Consider the following 15,432-nt stretch of genomic DNA (forward strand, 5'->3'; position numbering starts at 1 on the left):
AGTGTTGCTTCTCTGTACTCTCTTCTCTTCCAACTCTCTCCTTGCTCTCTCTCTTCTTAGTTCTCACTGTTTTAAGGATTTTTTGTGTGGCGGGGGGAACCACACTCAGTGGTATTCAGGGTTTGCTCTTCTTAGCTCTTTGCTCAGGAGTCACTCCTGCTGGGGCTTAGGGATCATATGTAATGCTGATGATCAAACTGGGTTGGCCTTCTGCAAGGCAAGTGGCCCTGCCCATTGTATTGTCTCTCTGGCTTCCTCCCCTGTTCTCTTTCTGGCTCACTCTTTTCATCTTTTCTCTCTGTCTCTGTCTCTTTCTCTGTCTCTGTCTCTCTGTCTCTGTCTCTCTCTCTCTCCCTCTCTCTCCTCCCCTTCCTCTAGGTTCTCCTCTCCCTCTACTCTCATATTTCTAAATGAAACTTATTCCTTCACTTAAAGGGAAATTACATGCAGAGCAAAGATAAGATTGAGAGGAATCAGAGAAAGGTACCTATCTCAAGAAGCTAATATCCCTGAAGTGGATGGAGGGAACATATATGCACAGTTGGTCTCTAAACATCCCTTTCTCAGTACTCAGATACCTTCCTCTGTTCAGTTTTTGCCGCCTGAATGTTCCGTCTTCCTGGTCTTCTGGGACTTTCTCTTTTTTCCTTTGAGGGTCAGCTCCTTTGGCAAGTCCCCTGGGTGCTCTTCAATCAGACTGCTCTAAGCCAGTGTAATGCTTTGGGTTCACCTTTGCTATGAAGCTTGTCCCTTTTCATAATGCTGTTATTTGTTTCTTTGACTGTTGCAAGGTCCTTAAGGGAGAGGCTGTATTTTAATCATCTGGCAAATGGAGCACGGAATATGAACCCTGGAACATAGTGGACAATCCATACCTAGACGTGGTATAACTAGACAAATGGATAAATGGCATGGCTGACTAAGTGAAGCACTTAGGGAGAAGAGCAAGTACAATTCAGTGAGATACTCTGGGAAGCAGGGACATCAGAGAAGGAGAGGCGAGGAGACCAATCATCAGAGACATCAACCTGTAGCATAGCACAGTGGAAGGATGGTTCCAGGTCCCGGGGGAAGGGGGTGGGGTGATGAACTCTTAGACTTTCCTGCAGCCTAACTTACCAAACACTCGCCCCAGGAAACAGAAAGGACCAGGTTGAGTAGTCTACAGCCTGGATGCTCCTTTTCATCTTCAGTGACATCTTTACATGGGCAATGTCAATAAGAATGGAAAGTCATCGAACTGTGGCAGAGGCATGGAGTGTTCTTAAAGATTGTTCTCTCAAACCGAAAATCTGTTTTATATATGCAGCTGACCTTCTTTTGGTTTGGGGCCCATTCTCAGTGGTGCATGCAAATATTCCAAACCTAGTGCTCAGGAACCCCTCCCCAGCAGTGTTCTGGAAACCATTCAGTATTAGGGATGGAGCCTTGAGTACCTGCATACAAAACATAGGCTCTGGCCTGCAGAACTACCTCCCAGCCCACAAAAACCTGTTGGAATGTCATTGATTTAATGTAGAGGGTTCATTTCCCCAGTGCAAAATGTGCTTTACAAAATAAATGTGGGTGACACAGTCTGCCTTTTTACTACCCACTGAAGCTCAGTATCCAGTTTCATCTCCATAACTACTTGGGATGTCCTAGAAAGTTCCCACAGAAATGGTCCTGGAGGTCACAGCTGTCTCCCCTACTCAAGGGTCTCACCTCCACAGCCTTGGTCTTGGCTGCTCAGCAAGTGCTGCTCTGGATTTTTTTCCCCTGCAAACCCTCCAGCTGGCCTGTACCTAAGCCTCTGATTTAGGATCCTTTGATCTGAGACCTGCCAGAATCCAGTTCAGCCGTACCCCGCCCTGACCAAGTGATCCCTGTCTCGTGCCTCCCCCCCGCCCCCCCTGCCCCCACATATCAGAGGATCCAGGTGTTGTGAATCGGAAGCCAGGAGTCCAGAGAAAGCTCCCTCTCCATCATTGTGTTTTTCCATTTCAACTTCTTGTTATCCCAAGTAAGGAGGATGAAGCCTGGATTAAATATTGGCCCTGCCCAAACTTTCTCTGACCCTGTCTTTTCAGAATAAATTCAGAGTGGAGCTATGTTTAGGATTCCTTGGGCTCCAAACTTTAATCATCTTGATAAAATCTACTTGAAGACCTGGAGCAATTTTGAGGCTCAGTGAACAAGCATTTGCAAGATCCTCTAAGTTGCTCCAATGATTATGATAATACAAGGGCAGGATTAGCAGGATTTTGATCTCTTTATATTCCCAAGTGTCTGTGTTATGTGCACATGAGGATAAGGTGAGAGAAAGTAGAGACATGACTCTCACCAGTTTTCCTTTTCCAAATGAATGAGCCACTTTCAGAGCAGCCCTTCCAAACAGCCATCAAATTAACTGTGGGAAAAGATAATGTTGTAAGTATCTTTAAGCACTTCGCGGCACACACACAGCTACACTTAGCGAGGCAGTATTAGGGATCATCAGGCATTAAAAATGTTTTGATTTTAAAAGACTTAATGAGGATTCCCAGATAAATTAAAATGTCTCCATCTGCTGTCTTGCCTAGTAGGTGATATTTTACCATTGCACTGTCATCTCCAAATCTAATTCCACCAGGAAGACTTCTAATCGCAGTTTAATTTTCAAACAGTATTCCACACGCAATCAATAAAGCATCGTCGTCAAAGTTAGATTTAATAGGAGGCATGGCTAACACTAACGCCAAGAGAGAAATCTTTTCAGGAAGGCACGGAGGAGAACGTCTTTGTCTTCCACTTTTCCCAGCTGTGTGTCATTTGAACTCACAAAAGCCTATAAATCGATACCCCCATGTTGTGTGAATATAAATCTCATCAATTTTAATCATTATCATCATGAAAAAGCTACCGCTCCTTGAGCAGTTTCCTTCTGCGAGCTAAACATGTCCTCATAATAAAACAAGAATAAATAGATACTGATTCTTTTTCTAACAGACACTTTATTCTTCAATAACTTTATTTGTGTCAAAATCTACTCATTCTATTGTCATCTTAGAGCCATATTGAGGGGTTGGGATGACTGGCAGTGGCACGACTCTCTAAGCTTGTGGTCCTCTGGGTTGGGGCCACTAAGACAGAACATGGTGCCAGGGCAGTGACATGGGATGGTGGACAGTCTGATTCTGGGTGATTAAAGTGAAAGTTCCCCTAGAGCCATGGATCATAGGGTCAGAGTCTGGCAGCAGGCTGAGAAGGGATCTTTATAAAGGTTGAGGTCAAGGGTACAGAATAATACAGAGCCTATCATAAGAGTCAGACACCACTATTCTGAGTGACTCATGTGCAGTATGAGGGCTAATGGCTAAAGAAAGAGACATATAGAACATAATTTTAGAGAATATCTGAAATGAGTTGGCCAACATCATCACAACCAAATTCCCCAGTGCTACATCTCTCTTTCCCTCCATGGACTCATGGAAGATTTTATCCACCACCACCATCCAGACCCACAAAGTTCATTAATAATAATGATCCACTTACAGATTAGTGTGAAGTAAACCAAGTAGAACCGAATATGATTTCTCATAAACTGAGTGTTTACTTTTGCATGAAACAAAATGTGTGTTATTCCTTATAACCTAACCTTGTGAGGAATAACTATAAATTTCATTTTAGGCTCGTTTTTATTACCTTTAATGGCCCCCAGTAGAGCCCTTTAGGTTTCGGCTGGAAGCCACGGATCTGGTGATCTATAAAGACTTTTTCTTTGATAGAGGAATAAACTGAAGTCCGGAGAGAGATGGTGAGTGCCATCACACAGGGACTAGGATCTGAGCCTGTTTGTACCCAACATAACAAATTTATAGACCTTAACCCAATTGATAAAGCCTAAATATATTAAAAGGCCCTCCCGTTGATCATCGATTTGCTCGAGCGGGCCCAGTAACGTCTCCATTGGAGACTTTGTTGTTACTGTGTGTGGCATATTGAATACATCACAGGGAGCTTGCCAGGCTCTGCTGTGTGGGAGAGATACTCTCGGTAGCTTGCCAGGCCCTCTGAGAGGGGCGGAGGAATCGAACTCGGGTTGGCCATGTTGGCTGCGTGCAAGGCAAATGCCCTACCGCTGTGCTATCGCTCCAGCATATTGATAAGCTTTTATAGATTATCGCTTTATATGAGTTGTTTTTAGCAAGTTTAATACAAGAAAGTGACTCTGAATCTCTCCATTGCATAAGAGGAGGGTGACTGTTATTTGTTAGATTCTTTCCAAAAGTGGGCAATGCTATTCCAGAGAGGCTGCTGAAAACATGACGTGGGCTGTGTGTGGAGGTAGCTTTAGATAAATTTTTCAGTTTGTTTGCTTAAAGAAGGTAGCTTTCCAGAGGAACATTGGTGGTGTTATTCTTTTTTTTTCCTGGAAAGGGGTCAGTAGGTCACATAAACTTGAGACTCTAGTCAAGTTGTAAAAACATGAAGTTGATTTCAGAGTTTTAAATTCCTAATCAGCAATCCCACGGGAATTGAATTCAATGGCTGTGGGGCAGGTACTACAGTGGAAGGGACAGGGAAACCAAGTTTGTTTGAGAATACACACCAGGAATGATAGAAAGATTAGAGAAGGAAGCCAGTATCCGTGTAACTGGGAAGGTGGATCCCATAGTCATTTCAGTGTCAGTAGAAACTATAGTCCCATGAAAACACTGGAAAGAATTATATCTGGAGGGAGACAAAAAGTACATATAGTTCTGGAGGAGGCTTCAGAAAAGAAGACTGTCCTTTCAGTGGCCTTTGCAAGAGGAATGAGTTTCAGGAAAGTGATTAACAAGCAGCCATTTCAATTCCTGGCCCCACAGGTGGTCCTCCAATCCCCACCTTGAGCACCCCTGGGTATGTGTCCCAAAACCAAATAAATAAAAGTTTGTGCAGAGAGAGGGAATCATCCTTTGAAAGCCCAAGAGAAGGGGCTTTTGGGCCAAAGAGAGCATCATCCCTTCCCTTGGGTTCCCTGTCACCATCATTTGGAAAATCATCACCAAGCAAACCTGTGGATCTAAAAGTGAGAGAGGAAGCCATGGGGCGGTACAGCAGGCATCATCCACCTAGGCAGGCAGACACTCTGGGTACATGAGTGTTCAATCTCCAGCCAGACCCAAGACGGGCAGTGTGCCTGGCAAAGATCTTAGAGCTACCTGTGCCTCCGAGTGGCACTGAGGTCTCTGGCAAGCTACAGAAGTCTCCACACGGCTACAGATACTTGCTCGCCTGCTCACTCCACATATGAATAGTCCTGTTTCTCGCTCCCCTCCAGCCGATGACCCAGGGAAGGAAGCCCCTGCCCCTCAGAGGCACACATGACCCTTTCTCCTTCCATCTGGACCAGAAACAGCCCATCAAAGCCCTTTAGGCCTGTTAAACATGTTGCTTACCACTGCCTCTTATTGATCATCAGCTTGAAGAGAAAGTCCCCTGAAATATCCTGTTCCTTTTTCTCTCTGACAGGCCCTCCAGCACCATCATGCTGTTCATGAAATCTCCTACATCGCGAAGGACATCACAGATCACCGGGCCTTTGGCTATGTTTGTGGCAAGGAAGGGAATCACAGATTCGTGGCCATCAAAACAGCTCAGGCGGTGAGTGTTCCCTCCCAGGAAGGGCCCATGAAAACATGGGGGCATGGCACTGTCACTTGATGGGTGTTGATATCGGTCCTTCTGATGTTGGGACCAAGTGATGCCCCTAATCAGGCTCCCTTCTTGAAAGGATAAACAGCTTCGGAGAAAGGGAAGAAGCCCATGCCCAAGCCTGCTGCTGTGGTTTCTAATGGATATTTTGTAAAGACTAATTATTTTCCTCTCCGATTAAGCTGGATGGAGACACAGTGTACAAATAGGTTTCCTCGTGTTCGAGCCTCATTTAAAAAGAAAATAAGAGAAAACAAATAGCTCTTTTGCAACGGGGCCTCCTCTAATTTTATTGTATTCGAAATTACTAATAAATAAAAGCAATGTCTTTTATGCTTATGATTATTATGAATTTGCAAATATAATTAGTTGAAGAAATGAACTTTAGCCCAGATGCAATTTGCTAAACCAATATAAACAAGGTGGAATTAATTAAAAATGGAATGCTTTCAGTGTAATCGAAAAAGGAAGGGCCAAACCAAACAGCACTCAGGGAGGCCCAACCCTGTCCTCTGATTAATGCACTTGATGCTTTGTGCTCCAGGCTGAACCTGTTATTCTGGACTTGAGAGATCTCTTTCAACTTATTTACGAGCTGAAGCAAAGGGAAGAAATGGAAAAAAAGGCACAAAAGGATAAGCAGTGTGAACAAGCCGTGTATCAGGTACACCTGTGAATTTTTCTCCCTCCCCCCGCTCCTTACCTGGGAAGATGAGGGACTGCAAATGAACAGATGTGAAAACTGACAGTCAGAGCTTTTCCTCCTGCCGCCAAGTAGAAATAAACAAAGATGAAAGGTTCCTGTGTAAACTACAGGCGTGGAGAGTGAAGCCATTAGAAATGATCCCTTATTCTCTGAAATTCCAGACTTATCAGAGAAAGCAAACTCTTGAATCATGGGGAAGATATTGGGGCAGGAGAACTTAAGAAACACAATTGCTTTTACTATTGTTGGAGGCTGGAGGGAGGGAGGTGGCTACGGAGAGATTTGATTTTTTTTTCCTCCCTGCTGTGTATTTTCTGTCTTCATAATCCACTAGACTGTCCTCCAAGAGCCAGTCTCTTTACTGTCCTGTGATTCCTGAATGCTGCCTCACATCTCTTTCTTTGTATCCTCTGCTTTTCACCCTCACTCTGCTGTAGACAATTCTGGAAGAGGATGTGGAAGATCCGGTATACCAGGTAATTTCTGAAACTGGCTGGGGCTTTAGGCTCAGGAGCACTGCGGTCTGTCGTGCCTTAGGGACAGTCCACTGACTGCAGAGGCTGGAGGGAGCCTGAAGTGAGGGGAAAGGGCTGTCAGCCCCTCCAGGACTTCATTGTTGTGCAAAAGAACATAAATTTGGCATCAGCACCAGGGCATTAGAGCTGCCCGTGTCCCTGTATCCTCTGTATCAGCTCCTCCACATATTGTAAAAGTTTGAAGCCAGGCTTGAATGTATTCAAGACTCTCTTGAATATTCTGAGCTCATTAGAGAGGCTGAATAATGAGGTGGTTTCTCTGACTTCAAAGGGCAGTTTGCCAGCTTTAGAGGGATTATAAAGGCAGGTTCCTCTGGCCCCCTGGTGGGCCAGGCTGCCTTATGTGGGCTGGCCTGACTTAGGGCACAGGGGCTGTGGGAGGAGAGAGGGGAAATTCTTATTGCCATCCCAGCTGGCCCCAAGCTTTCCAGCCTTCTCCAGACTCTGCAAGGCAACCGCCCTGGGGTGTAGAACGATGTCTCTTTTGCATCTTTTGGATAGAGAAGAAAGAGGAAGAGGAGGTGTCTCCCTCATGTGCATACACCCAAGGAGACACAACACAACTGGACACAAAAAAACCCAGGGACATTATATGTAAATGTGTCTTTTTATCCCGCCCAGAAAGCTGGCACCATGTTGACAGATGCATTTTACACACTATTAGAATGTGAGTGAAGGCTACAGCATCTCTAGCAGCCTGCCCTTGATTCAGAATGCTGAGGGCTGGCTCGTCTCTGCTTATAATAGGCACAGAGCCCCTGGCCAAACGGCTGCAGAGGATGGAAACCGTTCTCCTGCTTGAACGACTCTGTCCTTTAGTGTGAAACATGCATGTGGAGACTTGAGAATGGAGACTGGAAAATGGAAGAAGAGTGCAGCATTTATGGGGTGATGCTATTTGGAACTTCAAAGTGTTGTTGAGTTGCCTCAGAACCCTTGGCCTTAGGAGTAATAGCTGTGGTCCCTGGCAAGTGAAGTTTACAGTGGTTGAGGTGCCAGGCAGCTACTCTTAGCAGTGCCAGCACTCAGGACCAAATGCCAAGGTTAAAGGGGTGAGGTTCCAGGGAGACCCACGAGGTCCCATACAGTACCACCACCTGGACCCCTCAGGGCACCAGGCATCTGTACCAATTCAGTGTCTCTTGAAGGGGTTTTCTCTTACACCTGTTTCTTTAATACTCACTGTGATATATATCTTGAATTCCAACTGCTATTTTTTCCTCTCTCTTTTCCCCCCTCTCTTATCTTGCTTCTCTGGCTGCTCCTGTAATAGTACATTGTGTTTGAGGCTGGACATGAGCCCATCCGTGATCCTGAAACAGAAGAAAACATTTATCAGGTATAACCCACTCCCCTCTATTTCCTGCTAACCCACATTCTGGAGTGTGTGGAAGCCCCACAGACTAGGGGGCTTCCACCCTGGCCCATGTGGCTCACTTGCCCATGCCTGACTTATGCAAAAACCTCTGGGCATCAGGGGCACCTCTTCTCCCTGCAATTGGCCACGAGTCCTCATGCCATCATGTCAAATGTGTGATGACCAGCTGGGTATCATGTTTTCACTTTTATTGAATTTAACTGCTTTTATTTGATTTGGAAATCAAACCTTACATTCATTAATCCTTTGGGGTGGGGGAGTCCTTATTCGTAAGTTTAATCAGGTTCTTCCATGTCTCAAAAGAATATGATGGTCAAATTTCTTTAAAACAAAATTCAAATTCAGAAAGGATATTGGAAAAACAGCATGGGAAAAACAAACTGAATCAGAAACAAAGAGAACTGGAGATACTTCTGCTTCCCAAAGGAAAGTAAATTAATACTTTTCAATCTCTGCTTCTTCCAGGAACCCTGAACATAATTTTTGAAACTCAGTTCTCTCCAGTGTGCCCATAAGTGCTATTTTGATCCAACTCTTACCAGGGGAAAGTGATACTCAGAGATGCTGGGTTGCTTCCTTGGGCGGTACAAGTGCTTAGAGCTGAGATCAAACTCAGTCCGTGTGCAAAGGCAGAGCTCCTCTTTCCCATGCTTCTCCCTTTCAAAGAGTTTGAGTAATCACAGCCCAGCAACACATCAAATAAATACAACGCCTTCCAATTTTTCATTAATTAGAATTTTAGTCCCCATTTGAAATATAAACATTATGGGAAAAGAAAAAGTGTACTTAATAAGTGATTTTAATTTTCTTAATTTACTGAGTTGTGTGGTCTGTTATTCTGCCTTGGGCATGTATTACTTGTGTGGAAAAAGCAAAACATGTTTTGCATTTCCATCAAATACTCAGAATTCTAAATGACCCAAGTATAACATTAATTCCTAACACTTGAGTTTAAAGCAGTCCTACGAAATAATAATATAAACTCCATCTTTACACTGGATCCATCTGGATTGAATTTCAGAGTCAGGTTTTGTTTCAGCCCATCCTTGCAAAGGTTCTTTCTTTACATAGGGAAGTTGCCCATGTGTCCCATTTCAAAGTCAGCCTTTCGGGGCTGAAGAGACAGGTCAAGGGTAAAAATGCTTTGCTTGTATGTAGTCAAGTGGTCCCTGAGCACTGCAGGGTAGGATGCCAAAACCAAATAAAAATTAAGAATGTATATAATTAATAACTGAAATAAGAATAATTATTAACTGGGCTAGAGTGATAGCTCAGCGGGTAGGGCATTTTCCTTGCACGCGACCCACCCGGGTTTAATTCCTTTGTCCCTCTCGGAGAGCCCGGCAAGCTAACTGCCCGCACAGCAGAGCCTGGAAAGCTCCCTGTGCTGTATTCAATATGCCAAAAACAGTAACAAATCTCACAATGGAGACATTATTGGTGCCCACTGGAACAAATCAAACAACAGGATGACAATGCTACAGTGCTACATAATTATCAATAATAACAAAAAGTCTCCCTCTAGTGTAAGAATCAGAGGCCTGAGGATTCATTGTCATCCTTCTGGAGAACAGCTCCTTTGAAAGTACCACGAAGCTCTTCCTCGTAGGAGAGGATTTAATTAGCCTTTGCAGGATCAGAAGTTTCTGACTTAAGACTTAGCTACAGTTGTTAGAGTTCCCAGTGTGATCTGTGGAGAGCTGCTGACCCCTGCCCCCCCCACCAACAAGTGCTGGAGGAAAATGAATGATGCCTTGGCTAGTAGTTCTGGCCCTGGAGTCTGCTTCCTTTGACTGAGTGCCATGACTTGGGGAGAAGAACAGTCTCCCCAACAACCAGAATGGAACCATTCTTCCCTGTCCACCCTGTTGGCAAGAGACATTGAAGTGGAAGCAGCATCTGGGTCACAGGCCGATTCCAACTCCTGGAGTGAAATCTTGAACAAGTCGCCACCCAGGCCCTCGTGGACCTTATCAGGCTCCTTTGCTCCTCTGGGCCTCATTTACTCATTAGAGCACAGAAACAGATAAATCAGTAATGCTGGATGTCTCTCGGGCTGTGTCCTTCTCTGGCCCTCTAGGACAGTGATTCCTGAAAGAGGATGCTGGCTTGCTTTACAGAGAGTGTGTAAAGCAAGGGTGTGTGACTCTGTGTGTGTAGTTTTGTGTGTAGGTCTGTGTGTGTAGTTTTGAGAACACATGTGTATGTGTGTGTAGATATATTACCTATATGTATTTTATAACATATACATATACATATACACATACATATACATACATATTTCAGGGCCTGACTCAGACTTACTCAGAATCTATTCCAAGCTCTGTGCTTGGGGTACACAGGGGTCAATGTGGTGCTGGGGATCAAATGTGGGACTCCTGCATGCAAAACCTGCTGTCAATCTGTTGACCTCTCTCCTCCAGCCCTTGAGAACTCTGAGCACATACAGGTCATGGGCCAGTTCTGTGAATGGGGTGTTCCCTGTGTATCTCTGTCACAGCACCTCTCTTTGGGCTTGAAACAGTATCCCCAAAGTGAGTTTCAGGGGAGATAAGGTATCTTGCCGGAGTCACAGAGCTAGCTTCAGTTCTCCCTGACCTCTGTAAATCCTCAGGCTTTTTTTTCCAGCTCAGAATTGCTGGATTCTGAGTTTCACAATTAGATTCTGTGTGTGTTTCAAGTTCCTATCTAAAAATCACACTTGTCTTAACAGTCCTGGCCTCAGGATCTGCCCATCAGTCCCTCCTTAACAGGAAGATACCATTTAAGGGAATGAATATTTTATTGCCCTCTGTTGAAAAGGCCCCTGGTCCTTTTTCTTTTCAACTGATTGGCAGTTAGCTGAACTTCAATTTGCTTAACAAGAGATAAGCTCTTGGGTCTAAAGATAAGGCTGGGTTTTATGAACTGCTATTAGGGACCAGATTTTTTTCTTCCCTTTCTTTCTCCCCCCCCCCCCCCCTTCTATCAGGGTTCCATGGCTATTCCTCCTGAGTAGGCTGTGATGCTTCTTTAGTTTTGAATTTTGGAACCACACCAAGCAATGTCAGGGTTTACTCCTGGCTCTTTAATCCGGGATTATTCCTTGGGGGAAGGGGAGACATGGGGGACCATATGGGTGCCTGGGATTAAATTGGACCTTTGTGTGTCTTACTTAGGCTGATGTGATTTAGGTCTTAGGGGCTGGGAAGGAAAGAAAAGAAATTCTCATTGCCATCCCACCTGGGAATAGGGAGTTTATACACCACTCCTTGAACGTTCAAGGCAACCAAATGGGGAAACTGAGATTCAGAGAATGAGGTAACCTCTAAATTTCCACAGTGAGGGCTAAGTTATGATTGCCAACAAGATCTTTCACTTGGGCTTACCACAGAACCATTACCACTCTACCAGACTGGGACTTACCAGCAAGGCAGGCATGAGGACCAGAATCGGGTTCTTTCTGGTTGGCTCTGTCTCTCAAGCACTCGAATCTGTGTTGTATGTTGTACCCTCAATGTACACACACACACACACACACACACACACACACACACATGCACGGCAAATGCCTGATGCTTAGGCATTTCTTGTATGACTGGTATTTACAGATGGGGAAACCAGGCAAACTAGATACTCCCTTTGCTCACCAAAGCTTGCAGGCAGGTAAGAGGCAGAGTGTGACTGAGGCAGCTCTGGTAACTCTGACCATCCCACCTGAACAAAAGCCTGTTGCCCCCCCCCGCCCCCACCCCACACTCTATTACACTAGCCCAGTTCCCTTTTCCAACTCTCCCAGCAAGCCAAGGAGGTCTCCCAATCTAAGTTCCTTATCCATTCTGCTCGCCATCATGATCCCAGGCAGAGCTTAGTGCCTGATGCATTATTGGCTCCTGGGCAACTTTTTGGTGAAAAAATGCAGCAGCAGCCATCCTACTGAACGGAGAGGAAGACTCCAGGCAGTTCTAAAGAGATGGGCAGAGCTCCCCAAAGGATGTCCTAGATGAGACCACTCTTGAAGGACAAACTGGCAGACTGCTCTCTCACCCCCAGCAGAGCCCAGGGAAAGCTCTTTCAATTATGCGCGGCTGGGGATTATCCATCCCACCGCCTCAGCTCCATTTGCAGGGATAATTGAGAGTCAGCTGAGCTTCAACTTGCTAAGTGGCCAGAGTGAGCTGTGAATTAGGAGGAACAGCAATGCTGTTTGTTTGGCTCGGGAAGGAGTGAACTAGTGAACAGAGAAGGGAAGACTTCTAATATATCGGTCTTCATTAACCAGGACTCTGCGGACATTCTTACAGGGCTCCTTTTGGGAATGGGAGGGGGCAGTTATCAGGAGCAAAGAAATGGCATCTTCCTCTGTCTAGCCCAAGCTGAGGGTTGTGATTGCAGCTCAGTAAGTGCCTTTTCTGCACAGCCGCGATCACACGGGGTGCCGTGTTCTGCCATCCTGTGAGTGCGCTCCCATGAGCACCAAATATAATGCCTAAGACAAAGAAGCCCCCAGAATATCAGACCTTTTCCTCCTCTGCCATATGAGGCCAGTTTTCCTTACCCATAGACCTCACCCAATGATGAAACAAGAATATGTGTCAAACCCAGATGTTTAAAAAGTCGTCCTGTCCACGTGTCCTATCTGTTTCATCTCCAACTGTTAAGAACTGGCAATTTTGATCACTCATGAGCTTTCAGTTTTGTTTTATTTGGGTGCTATACCCAGCTGTGCACAGGGCTTGCTCTGGGCTCTGTGCTCAGGGGAACATATGGGATGCTGGGGATGAAGCCCTGGTCAGCAGCATGTAAGACAAATGCATTACCCATTGTACCATCACTCTGGCACCACACATAAGTAGTGATCAAAGTGTCTACATCTCTCCAACCTACTTTCTGCTGCTTAAAGATTGTGAGGCTTCCTAGGGTTGGAAGGATTCCTAAGTTAAGCAAGTGAGAGTGGAGATGGTATAGTGTCTAAAGAGCTGGGGCTGGGGCTGGAGCAATAGCACAGTGGGTAGGGCGTTTGCCTTGCACGCAGCTGATCCGGGTTTGATTCCCAGCATCCCATATGGTTCCCTGAGCACCGCCAGGAGTAATTCCTGAGTGCAGAGCCAGGAGTAACCCCCGAGCAACACCAGGTATAACCCACAAAGCAAATAAAATAAAGAGCTTGTGCTCAGTTCTTAAGATGTGGTTCTTAACACATGGAGCCTAAAAGGTATTTTTGGGGGGCTCAGTGAGATACTACAGGGATAAGACCTCACATGCAGCTGATCCTTGTTCTATCCTCAGCATCACATAGGGTTTCCTAAACTCTACCAGCAGTGATCCCTGAGCACAAAGTCAGGAGTAAGCTTTGAGCACAAGTAGGTTTGGCCACAAACAAAACAAAATAGAAAAGTCAGTTTTTTTTTCTTGTCCTTCACTCTCCCCTATATTTGCCCAGATACATTTACATTGTACCTTGCCCACACTTAAAAGCTCCCCCATCCAAAGGACTGAAGGATAGACTATCAGACAAGAGTGACATAAACACAACCCCTCCTCCACTTCCATGCAAGGGGGTCTAACAGTGTTGGCTACTGGGCAGAAAAGCTTGTGGCCACTTAGAGTTCAGGATGCTTCAGGGCAAAGCCCTGGGCAGACTCCTATCGAAGAGGGTCACTGTTGTTATTATAAATTGTGTTTGTCATTCAGGGCCCAGGGAAAGAGTTCAGGGGTCTTTCAGTGATTCCTGAAAGAGGATGCTGGCTTGCTTTACAGAGAGTGTGTAAAGCAAGGGTGTGTGACTCTGTGTGTGTAGTTGGCTCTCTGTGAGAGCCAGAACTCATGGCCACCAGAGCTTTGCTGAGTGTCATCCTGGTGACTCCTGAGCACTTCCGGGGTGGCCCTGGAGGCACCAGCATCACTGAACCCAAGGAGACCCATATTACTGGAGCCAAGTATTACTGGAAATGTCCCCAGGAACCGTGAGAAATCTGGAAAATGTAACATATCATTACCAAGAGAAATTATCCCTGTAATATTCTATAGTGTTAGGATGCTACTAGGTTTTGTTATTTTTCTCATTTGATGCAGTCATCTGGGTGAGACACAGAGTCTATACTATTCAGTTTATAGTAAGGAAGCCCAGAGATGCTATTGGAAGATTACAGTTACTGTATAATGTCTTGGACCACTTAGACCAGGCAGTTGAGAAAGAGGAGAGAAGGAAGAAGAAGGTGATGATACTTGTTAAAAATGGGGACATTGAGTCCACGGCACTGGCTAAAAGATCTGGAGTACCTGCTTCATATATGACAACCCAGGTGTCACATGATCACCAGTATCACATGGTCCTCTAGCACCACAGGGAATGTTCCCCAAACACCAAGCAAGAATTGTACCTGGAGACCACCAGGTGTGCCCCACTAAATCAAAAACTAAGAAATAAAAATAAAATTATAAGATTTAGATAAAAATTATTTCAGGACATATTTGTTCTGAATTCTATTCCCATACTTTTGAGCTCATCTCTGAGCTCCTTTCTTGATGAAAACCCTTGGTTTGGAGCAGTTGACTTGCACGTGATTCCAGCAGGTAGCCTCTGTTCTAGAACTTTCCCAGTTGCTCTGTTTTATATAACCTCAGTCTCTGCCCAGGCATTTAGCAGCGTGAGCTCAGCTGCAAAGTTTTGGGTTTTTTCATTTTACTCTCCAAAGTTAAATTTTTTGTTAATTATTAAGGCACCATGATTTACGTAATTATTCATAGTTGAATTTCAGTAGTATAATATTCCAACACCAATCCTATCACCAGTGTTGACTTCTCATCACCAGTGTCCCCAAATTCCCTCCCACAAAGTATTTTTAAGCACTTGGGAAATTCAGAGCAGAGTGTCCCCTTGGACTGGAGCGATAGCACAGCGGTAGGGCGTTCGCCTTACAAGCGGCCAACATGGCCGACCCGAGTTCGATTCCTCCGCCCCTCTCGGAGAGCCCGGCAAGCTGCTGAGAGTATCTCGCCCGCACGACAGAACCTGGCAAGCTCTCTGTGACGTATTCGATATGCCAAACACAGTAACAACAAAGTCTCCAATGGAGACGTTACTGGGCCCACTCGAGCAAATCGACGATCAACGGGAGGGCCTTTACCTTTACCTTACCTTTACCTGGAGAAATAAAGGTCACTTTTCCAGC

At 45.2% G+C, this 15,432-nt stretch overlaps 1 protein-coding gene across 4 annotated transcripts in view; it reads left to right on the forward strand.

Annotated features, from left to right (window-relative positions):
• The window catches only part of DAB1 (DAB adaptor protein 1), a 413,306-nt gene that overhangs the window by 338,728 nt on the left and 59,146 nt on the right, over window positions 1-15,432 (forward strand). For all 4 annotated transcript variants that reach the window (XM_056122171.1, XM_056122170.1, XM_056122173.1 and 1 more), the window contains exons 5-8: window positions 5,476-5,607; window positions 6,203-6,322; window positions 6,802-6,840; window positions 8,174-8,239. In XM_056122171.1, the coding sequence (XP_055978146.1) occupies window positions 5,476-5,607; window positions 6,203-6,322; window positions 6,802-6,840; window positions 8,174-8,239 (357 nt within the window). The remainder of the gene's footprint in view (window positions 1-5,475; window positions 5,608-6,202; window positions 6,323-6,801; window positions 6,841-8,173; window positions 8,240-15,432) is intronic.

Source organism: Sorex fumeus, unplaced genomic scaffold, assembly GCF_029834395.1.
Source record: "Sorex fumeus unplaced genomic scaffold, SorFum_2.1 ptg000045l, whole genome shotgun sequence".
In the NCBI taxonomy this organism is placed as follows: Eukaryota; Metazoa; Chordata; class Mammalia; order Eulipotyphla; family Soricidae; genus Sorex; species Sorex fumeus.